This window comes from Euprymna scolopes, chromosome 38 (genome assembly GCF_053919585.1).
Source record: "Euprymna scolopes isolate OS-2025 chromosome 38, ASM5391958v1, whole genome shotgun sequence".
NCBI lineage: Eukaryota > Metazoa > Mollusca > Cephalopoda > Sepiida > Sepiolidae > Euprymna > Euprymna scolopes.
Genome location: NC_136519.1, coordinates 72,743,261 through 72,754,565, shown reverse-complemented (window position 1 = coordinate 72,754,565; position 11,305 = coordinate 72,743,261). Strand labels below are relative to the sequence as shown.

The 11,305-nt window shown below is 35.8% G+C and overlaps 1 protein-coding gene across 3 annotated transcripts in view; it reads right to left on the bottom strand.

The window, feature by feature from the left end:
- Positions 1–1,912: 1,912 nt before the first annotated feature.
- The window catches only part of LOC145263180 (uncharacterized), a 481,342-nt gene continuing 471,949 nt past the window's right edge, over positions 1,913–11,305 (bottom strand). For all 3 annotated transcript variants that reach the window (XM_080120227.1, XM_080120229.1, XM_080120228.1), the window contains exons 9-11: positions 8,292–8,390; positions 5,111–5,191; positions 1,913–2,959 (exon numbers count right to left, since the gene is read on the bottom strand). In XM_080120227.1, coding sequence (XP_079976353.1) covers positions 2,057–2,959; positions 5,111–5,191; positions 8,292–8,390 — 1,083 coding nt within the window. In that variant the 3' untranslated portion in view covers positions 1,913–2,056. The remainder of the gene's footprint in view (positions 2,960–5,110; positions 5,192–8,291; positions 8,391–11,305) is intronic.

The window sequence follows — 11,305 nt, the reverse complement described above, 5'->3', positions numbered from 1 at the left end:
AATCCTCATCTCAAAAATTTAAAAACGTATTTGTTTTTTTTTAATTGGGGGTTTATCGCTTATCAATGTCCAAAGCAACTCGAGGATAAGGATTAATAAGTGTAGGATGGATTGTTAGACACTGATGATCAGTAATGGAAGAACTCGGGTAGAAAATAATTATTGGACCCCTGACAAAAGGAGGGTGTACCTGTAAAGTCACCCTCGTCCGTTCGTCCGTTCGTCTGTCCGCACTTTTCTAAATAACTACACCTTGGAATTTTTTTGAAATTTTGCACAAACATTAAGTAAAAAAGTAACAGAACGGATTTTCCGGGAAAACTCCGGCCCCCCCCTCGAGGTGCCTTTCGGGTAAAACTGGCTAAAATTGACACTTTTGTGTTTATTAAAAAAAAAAAAATTATGCCTTGGATTTTTATAAAACTTTTTGAAAAGTTGTAACTGATTTCTATATAATTTTTTTTTTGTATATACTTCACGATAACTCTTGGGTGTGCCACAGGGCTCTTTTAGGACTAATAAAAACACTCCATTTTTGGAACTATTTTACCATATTTGTCCAAAATTTTCCGTGTATATCTATTTAGTAGTTTTGCATGGTGCTGAACTCAAATTTTGATTTTTTTGACCTTGGGGACTTTTGGGGCTAAATAGAGGAGGAACAAATAACGGACGTAGCCATTTCTTTTTTTTTTTTTTTTTTTTTGTATGGTGGGGAACTCAAATATTTACATATTAAGGCCTATAACTGCGCCATTTGTTCATTTTCACCAAGGTTTAACGTCCCCTTGGGACATTTGGGACTTAATGGGGGAGGGGTAATGCTGAACTTAGTAATTTTGTATTCCTGGTTTACTGTGCACTCGCGGGGGACCATGCATGCTTCACTTGTTTAAAAGGACGACTCAACCTGGCCATGTTTACTTTAGACTTTAATATTGCCCTCGTCGGGGAGGCAAGCAAATTTATTCCAAAAAGTGTCTCCAGTGGAGTCCCTATTTACTTTCCTTCCCACGAAGGCAGAGTTAGACACAAGGTCTGTGTTTAACATGGGAAAATCTAGCTTGGAAAAATAAATAGTCTGTTTTGGAATACAAATTAAATTTTTTGTTAATCTAGAAGAATTTCGTATTTATAGACCGAATTTTAAAATTATAAAAATATATATTTTTTTAACTTGTTTACCCACTAGAACAGAGTAAGACAAGGTTATTGTATAAGGTAGCAAACATCCAAAAACTAAAACTGCCTCCGTCTAGAAGAATTTCACATTTACTGACCAAAGACCGAAAAGACAGGGTATGGCATCCAAACAGATACTACGCTTTGATCTTAGACAAAACGCCAAAGAATATAAAGAAGTCTATACCGAGCCAAGATTCATCCAACTACTAAGTTTTTACTAAAAAAAACAAACTTTCTCACGCATCAACCAACAAACATACACCGAGGAGCACTGTGGAATCATAACCTCCCCTTTGATGGACTTAATAAAAACAGATATGATTTTATTTGCCATCAAAAAGAAAGTCACATCAACAATTGTGTGTGTGTTTTATTTTTGTTTCTTATAATACCCAGATTTTATTTTCAAAAGCCATCACAGCGCTCCACAACACTGAAACTCTCACGTTGACTTCTGCGGTCAAAAACAGAAACGCAAGGAAGATATTCCTGGGATCAAATAATTCAATTTGAATTAATGGTGCAATCAATGATGATTACAGACAGGCTGGGTTGAGCTCTTTTTTGTCTCTGTAAAGAAAGAAAAGAGAAAAAAAAGAAATGTAGTGTTATAATAAATCACGCATGTCTCTTTTATTCTAACTGATATATGTATGTATGTGTATACATATATATATATATATATATATATATATATATATATATATATATATATATATATATATGATGTATGTTGATAGATAGTTTATGGAGTAAGTATTTACATTCTGTGTAGTACATCGAAATTAATAAATTGTCTGTTATTTTTGACCGCCTCTAAGTTCAATGTACGGTAATGGACGTCACCAAGATACAGCCGATGTGCCTAGCCCTATGACGTTACCGAAACGCCGTCAGTGACGGGCTCTGTTTTCACAACGACGTTCTCTTCGTGACCGTTAATCACCTGGCCGTTAAAAACCGATTCTTTGAACTCCTTTGGTCGCTCGAATTTCTCATCGTCCGGAGTCTTGAAGGCGAGATTCAGGTTATTCGCCATGACGGCCGAGGCGAGCATCTGGGAGGTCTTCACTTCCGTCTTGCCGGCGGACGCTGGCCCTTTGCCGTTGGTCGAGCTCAGGGTCGGGATAGTCGTACTGGCCGTGGTGGTGACGCTGTTTTTCGGCGACCGGCTCGACGGGGACGACGCCAGCACACCACTGGTTCCACCGCCAGAGGTGGTTGCCCTAGGCGATGTGGATGACATGTTCACGCCGTTCCCTCCTCCCCCACCTCCTCCGCTGCTACCCGCTGCCGAAGCTGCCGCTGCCGCCGCGGACGCCGAAACCGCCGTGTGGGAAGCCGACGGACTGAGTGTGATGTTGGTGATTACCGACGCAGGACTGAGTCCAGAGGACGAACTGGCGCTGGACATTGAACCTCCTCCTCCTCCCCCACCTCCACCTCCTCCTCCACCACTACTTCCACCTCCACCAGCAACGCCGCCTCCGCCGGCAGTCTTGCTCACGACGCCACCGTTAGCAGCGGCCCCGCTTGAACCACCACCGTTGCCTTCAACGCCACCACCTCCTCCACTACCCCGCGCTGATTCCTTCACCGGTTCACTGTCTAACTTGTCCCCGTTCTGAGCCGGGTGTGGAATGGTAGCTGTCACTCTGTGGGTGTCGGTCGAGGCGGATGTCGGGCTGGAGACTTCCAGCTCGCTGGGTTCCGTGAACTTGATGCGTTTGGCCGGGTTTTCGTAGACACTGTAGAACAATCGTAGTGGGCCTCGCTGCAAAGTACACAAAACAAAGAAAAGTTAGATTACAAAACAAAGAAACAGAATCGAAGATTAATATATCTATATCATAATTTTGCCTGGTTAGTTACTTGCTTGCTAGTTTGCATATTGATTAGTTTACATTGTAGAAGGATGGGGAATTAACGGCACTGTTGTTGGGAAAGGAAATGCTTAGTTAGAGAGAAAAAAAGTCAAAGGAACAAGCAGTAACAGCTAAAGCGGAACAGGAGGAGAGTAAGACGATTATATGCATAAATAAATGACGGAAATAAAGAAGAAAAGTACAAAAGTGAAAGGAAGATTAAGAGGAGTACTTAAAAAACTGACGTGAAATGAAAAATACTAAATATTAACGTTCACTTATTATCATGAGATCTAATTTTTACTAAATTGGTAAAAAACAGTAAGTTTATTTATTGATTTTTGGGATTTAATTTAAAAACTGTTGTCCATTTATTTTTAAGATCCTTTTTTTACTTGGGGGGTGGGAGTCGCTGTTTATCAGGTCCCAAGGGCCACTCGAGGGTTAATGAATGTCGAATAGATCGTGAAACACTGCGATGATCGGTGATGGCACTTGAGCAGAAATTAATTATTTAAGAGGACAACTTAACGAGAACTTGTTTACAATGGACCATATTATAGTCAGCTGAGAAGCAGCCCTACAGTAATGTATTCCACAGATTGATAGTTCCGGAAAAGAAACTTTTCTCATAGAATTTACATTTACATTTAAACCCTGAATAAGGTAATAAAATTATGATTAGTTGTTTTAGGTAGACGAGTATTCGTTGTGAATATTTTGCAAGGGGGGGGACTATGGATTGAATCTTTGTCGAGTAGCTACCATAAAAATAACGATAGATCAGAGGTAGATTCGCAACATATCTTCTGTGAGAGAAAAAAGAAATATGAAGGCAAAAAGGTAGTATTCCACTAGATTTCGAACATGGTTTTGTGCTCTGGCAAGACAGGAAAGAGTACTCTAATCAGCTCCTCACTAAATGGCATATGCACTGATACAGAACGCATAAACTGCAGAGACGAGTTTAATATAGACGTTACGCAAACAGAGAGAGGATGTGACACACACATTATATATATATAAAATAAAAATGACAATTAAATTTACCAAATTTACGTTTTTAGATTAAATGTTTTTAAATCTTTTTCCAAATGTTTTCAACATGTTTTATTAACTATATATATATATATATATATATATATATATATATATATATATATATATATATATACTGTTTGAATTTGTCCGAATAGTCTTGAAACAATTGTAACTAACGATGAAATACACTATTTGTTGCTATCAATCTATTTCTTGATGCCTATGTTTTTGTTAAAATATATATATGTATATATATATATATGTGTGTGTGTGTGTGTGTGTGTGTGTGTATATATAAACATGTTTATGTTCTACAACGTTTTAATTCTAAATTCTACGCAATTATGCAGAATGTAGAAACTATGCATAAATAGAATTCAACGTAATAGTGAAATGAAGCCAATCATCTAATAAGAACCCATAACACATGAATAAGTAATTAATGAAAGCTCATTTTTCAAAGGAATATGCAAATTAGTTAACCTTCATGAAATCCCTCGTATATACATGGATTAAGAAATTCGTCTTAATACTTTTTTTTAATAGAAAAATAGGTTTTTTATATCAATGTGAGGGCAAGAGAAAAAAAAACTCACCTTCATAGGAATGAGTGCATGTGTTGTCTTTGAAAGTTGTTTTATTTTAATAGATATAAATCCACCCAATAAATAACGGTGATATTCAATGGGCGGATTACTAGTAGTATTTTTATTTATTTTCTAGTTTCGAGCGATTCTTGGGCTTCTAAATGTGACAGTCACGAGTCGTAATCTTTGTTTCCGTTTTAACTTAAACGCTCAGCACTACTTGCTTTTCAAACTTAATAAGTACTTTCAAATAAGTTAAAACATCAAGAACTTGTTCAGAAAAGTAGACGATTAACTTGTGTTGCATTTTGGTCACATTTATTTGTTATAAATTTATTTCCTGACCACTTTTCGTTCTGTTGTCTATTGTAAAACATACCCAAAATGTCTTTAATTACAATAATTTGGAAATGCTATTTGAAGTGTACTTACCCGTCGCCATGTGTAGATATATGCAATGTCAATCAACGTGTAGTCATCACTGAGGGACTCGTCCGTGTGGAAAATATCGATCTGCCGAAGACAGAAAAAAAAAACCCCAATTAACAATGGTCAGGTTTCCAGATATCTGATGTGAAGATATTTTGTATTTTTTACCAAGGAGTTCCTCCCTTAATGCTCACTAAATTTCTCAAGAAATCTTTACAAAGTGAACTTTTGTGTGTGCGCGTGCGTGTTCGTGTGTGTGTGTGTGTGTGTGTTTCAGAGAGAGGAATGGGCTGGGCGGAGGAAAAAGAGGGATGGTAAGGGGAAACGAGCGAAAGATAGAGAGACGGACAGAGAAAGGTAATGAGAAAGAAGTTTTAATATAAACAGGTCACACTTTTACACACCGGGCAACACCGAGTAGCCCTGCTAGTCTAACATAACAGGAAGAAACCTAGCAAGTAAGAAAGTTACCAGAAGTTGACTGACTGTTTGACCTAGTTTTAGTGTTTCTGTTAAAAAAAAATCTAAATTTAATGAATCTAACTTTTCCTACCCCTTTCCTCTATGTATATACGGCATAATTACGTTGGCACACGTGACCAAGTAGCAATATGCCTTGTTTCGGTTGAATAAGAGTAAAAATAAAATTAAAAATACAGAAATAAAAGTATCTATTTTTTAAAAGTAGAATATTAAGAGATTATTTCATATTAAATTACATAGTTCTAATTATATCTTTCTTGCATATCAATAAACAAGAAAAACGTAGATTGTAGATTGATAGTTTAAATAAATTAGTAATCGAACTGCTACAAAGTTTGTTTACAATTTAAGCGGAAGATATTGAGATGCTTATATATTTGGCAGCAAGTCATTATTCAAACAAGTTTGATCCAACACGATCAGAGTTATTCTTTTTTTCCGATTTCTTTTATATCTTTTCTATTCGCCGAGCGGTCTTTTTTTATTTCAGCTGGTATGTTTTATATTATGCCGCCTAAAAGTTGTTGTTCAGCCATATTCTTCTCAAGCGCTTTCTAACGGTACATCCGATTAATGTTAGGGCGATTGTTGTTGTTGTTGTTTTCATTTTCTTTGAGGTGTGGTGTATTTATGGTTAATTTTTCTTTTTTTTTCATTTTTAAAATTTTTTATTGGGTTATAAAGGTGGGTGCAGATTGGGTAGGGCGAATTATTTTTATTTTTAATTTCGATTTCGAAAAATAACTTGAGATAATCTTTGATGTTTAGGGTTAGGGTTTAAGGTTAGGGTTTGGGTTAACATCGTTTTGACAAACGATTGCGCTCGTAATAATTATCAAACGTACCAAAAGATCAGTAATAATTATCAAATGTACCAAAAGATCAGTAATAATTATCAAATGTACCAAAAGATTATTTGTATAAAAATTATGCGCCATGTTGTTAATACACAGTTCATATGTATTAAGAGATTGTTTTGACAAGAATATGGAGAGTAAAAAGTGAACCTTGGGTTTCCTTTTGACAACCTCGTAACTCTCACTTATTTTCCCTGCTTTTCTCTTTTAATCTTCACATTCCATGAACGAAGTTTATGACAGTGGAAGAATGATTGTTGTTTTCTGGGTCTGGATTTATCCGTCTAATACTCAGCGTTGTTTAGTTTTTGACCTTGATGAGTTATATTATTTGTAAGCTCTCAAACATCAAGTGGCTTCATGCTTTGTCTAGAGTGATTTCCATTTTTAAAAAAACGGCAGGTTATGGAATACTATTACAAAACAATCCCCACGTAAAGAGACACCTCGAATCACATTGAGAACATGTAGGATAATGTATGGACTACTAACAGGGTGATCGAACGTTGCCAACGATTGGATGAGGATTAAAGAATGTTCCATACTTCCAAGAATTTTTTTTGTCAACGAAGTCGGTGGAATCGATCATTTTTCAATCAAATCAATCGATTGGCTGCTCTAGTCAAGCTTCACGCCGATGCATTGTAAGGAAGCTTCACATTCCTTCTCACAATGATTTGTAGTCTATGTTGCACTGTAGAGAACATACTGTTGATGAAATGCAAAAACATACTGTTGATAAAATGTAATAGTTCACTTGTGGTCTAAACATTCATTCGAAGTGTCTTATCAAAAACCTCCTGTTGATTTTATACTATGGGCCCCTTTTGCTTATGCGGTGATAAAAATTCTCAAATGACCTAATATTAGGTGTTAACTTGGGTCAAAACACCACTATTTTTTTTCTTTAATCAGAATTGTTCCATTATCAATTTTCGATACTTATCGTAGGTATTCCGACACAATCCCATTAAAAAAATCCCTCCCAAACACATGAAGATACATATGAAGTTTTTTTTAAAAAATCGGCCTAATCGTTTCGGAGTCTATAGGGAAAGAACTTTCACACACAAACAAAGTGCATTTTATATATGAGGGTGAGGAAAATTATATTTTAAACTTCTTTACTAACTCAATATTCTGGAAAGAAACAGCGATTAGACAGCCCAAGAAGACACGTCATTAATCTATATATCTTGCAAGAAATTTCTTTCCTACACACTCAATTTCCTCCCTGCAGAAGCAAATGAATTCCACAAACAAAAGCCATACCTTTAAACTCAAAAGTTATTCACAAATAACAGCAATGAAAGTTCTTAGTTCTGGTATAGTCCTTTTGCTAAACGGTGGCCCGATTTGCCCCCATACGCATGGAGCCTTTAGTATGAATGTTAGTTCGTTGTTTTTTTGGAAGGATCCATGATGTTAATGGAGCACACGGCGGGAATGTTGGCGCCTATAATCAGGCATAATGTGATTGATGAATAATAAAGGAATACGGTGTAAAAGTTGGTTCTTTGCAGTTCTAGGAGGTTCACCGCCTATTCTATTTGTAGAAAGGGGTAAGCTTATTGGTAATTTCCCGAGACATCTCTACTGAGGAAGTCCTACGGGACTGCCCTGGCATCTTCTCCAAGGGTTAGAGTGCCCATTCCTTAGGACACTGACTTTTTAATCCCACTTTCCGACCCTAGTGTTACATTTCTCACTGTGTATAAATTAATAAATGCCTTTTTCTACTAGAGGTGAACAATTTGAAGGAAATGTGAAAATCGCAATTTTCATACACATTACAATGCTTCGCCTATTTCGATACAATAAATTTGATAACGGGAGTCACTTACCTTATATCGTGGTGATAGCGAGAACTTCATTCGAATAAATTTCTTAAGATGAGCCACAGTTACTGAGGCAGGACAGAGAAGATAACGACAATCGGAAACCTGAAAAAAAAAAACAAAAGAATCGTGACAATGTATAAAACACAAGGATCATCCCATGAATGTTTGGTTCCACAAACATGACATATCCGCAAGACTTCTTCATTTGTGGAACACGTTACCACTAGATCACTTTTCGCAGATTACAACACGGTCGTCTTAAAGTCCAATGTTAACAGATTCCTACTTTAACTGTCCTCACTAGTAATTACAACTTGCTTAATTCCATCAATCTTCTCCTAATGTTCTTCATCTTTCAACTGACAATCATTGCATCCCATAAAGCTTTATCCTCAATTCGCCTTTAGCCTTGATATATGGCGATTACTACATTAAAACAAAATTTGCTGCTTTCTTTTAGTATCAAGAGACAATGATCATTCCACATAATACGTAATAATGCCTGCGCATAAATCTCTAGTGAGCAATGTTTGCTAAATTCACAAGTGCAGATCGCCTGATCGAGTATTGCTTGTCTTATTGAAAGGAGAAGTGCTTAACAGCAAGAAACACTTCCGGGATATGCGGGGAAAGACTTGTGTTATTTTTTAGCTGTTCTTTCTCCCTGTCGAGCTATACGACATAGGCTTGAGTGGCAGACGAATCTATCATACAATGTAAACAATAACTGAATATCTGATGTTTCCCCAAACCTCTTACCTTGATGGAGAGCAGACTAAAACTTGCTGCTATGGTTTTAAATCATCTGAAATAACAGTTAGGGGAGACTTGATTCCAAATATTTCTCATATATTATATCTCCCCTCTTTTGGAAATAGGGTACGATCATGAATATATCCATTATCAAATAATCCTTATACCCTGTAAAATTTATTTTATGTATGAAAACCAAAGAGGGGAGATATAACATATAAGAAATATTTGGAATCAAGTCTCTCGTTGCTGTTATTTCAGATCATTTAAAACCATAGTAGCAAGTTTTAGTCCCCTCTCCATCAATGCCAGAGGTTTGGGGAAAATATCAGATATTTTTAATTCTTATGCAAAACAAGAAAAAATGCTATATTATTTAATTGGAATTCATTGATGAGTATTATTTATTAATTTTTTATTTATTGCAGACTTTTATCCTCATCTTTTCTTAGTTGCTTCACGACGTTTCGGCCAACTATTCCTCTGGCCTTCGTCAGGTGGTAACCGCGACGGATAGGAACTCTGAATCTCCTGACTGCAGTTTCAAGCGGTTTCAATCCTACCCAAAGCCAGCCAGAGGCTTACTTTGCCAAAACGTGGTGAGACGGCAACAACTACGGAAGGCAGTAATTGCAGTGAATGCAATCAGGAGATCCAGAGTTCCTATCCCGTCACGGTTACCACCTGAAAAAACAAAAACAAATAACATCTAAGTAAATCGCGATACACCCAAACAGTCGTGCGAGATGGACGAATGGTAAGAGATTAGGCTCCTTACGATGGGGTCCCGATTTCGAATCTCGCGACGTAGGCGACGAAACACGAGTCAGTGGATAATTATATTTTAAAAATTAATTATATTTTAAAAACAATATATATATAAACTAACAAAAAAATGTCTGCCTTAAACCACTGACCTAGTTTTAAAACAGATCCTTTGTTCGATAAAATGCATGCCCATTCGAAGGCCAGAGGAATAGTTGGCCGAAACGTCGTGAAACAAATAATAAAAGATAAGGATAATAGTCCGCAATAAATAAAAATTAAAGAAAAAATTATTATGATTGAAACATTTTATGGTTGTAAAAAGTGTCAAAAATAGGCTCTGGGTGATTGATGACCCCTTAATGTGCGACCTTAAAGGCAAATGTCACATAGCTCACTACACAATTCAGGTCATTACTTTTCCAACTAGCCTTCATTTGTTAAATTCTGATCGCCGCTGAGATTTGAAACCTATAAAATTGTCAAAAAAAGCTGGTATATCTACAGATGGATATATCTATATTGGTAGTCAGATTGAATATTGAAATACTCATATCTTTGGTTCTATAGGACGAAACTACATAAAATTTGCAGGCTTTTTGAAGATTATGATAATATTTTATGGGCAAAATTTTAGGACTTTATGACGATTTATAAAAAAGAACTTATATTTTCAAACCAATAAGATTTGCCCAAATTTCCCTATATTTGTATATATAGTGTCCTGGCATTCAGCTTTAATTTTGCTGCTTCGGTTGTCTCTTATTAAAACTCAATATAAAAGATTACAGAGTGCTTGATATGACCTTAAAATATATCCGATGGTGATGCCCCATCTTGTGGGCTTTGGGGAATGTGGAGCTACCCTTTAATTCCCATTGCTCCCAGGTCCACTCTGATCCGGAATGGTAGTATCTGTTAGGGTCCCAACTATGGGTTCAAAAGAAACCGACTTGAAAAGAAACAATATATTCTATTAATAAATTCTTCTTCAAAATAACTGGATTTGGCATTAAATAACCTGAAAATGGTTGATATGTCGTAAAACAAAAACAACCAACCGAATATTACAGAGCGCTTCTGTTTAATTATTTCTTTTTTATTATATATATATATATATATATATATATATATATATATATATATAATATAAGATACAAGAGAAGTAAACATGGCGGCATGGTGTTTTTAGAGTCCCAAGAATCGGTTAAATATGAAAAAATATTGGCAGAAATCTACCGAATCGATATCATCCTGACAATTAAATCTAAAATACTAAAATAAATATCTAATACATAATATATAGTCATAAAATTGTTCAAATAACTATTTAATATACAGGAAATACTAGAATGTTGGCCGGTATATATATATATATATATATATATATATATATATATATATATATATATACCGGCCAACATTCTAGTATTTCCTGTATATTAAATAGTTATTTGAACAATTTTATGACTATATATTATGTATTAGATATTTATTTT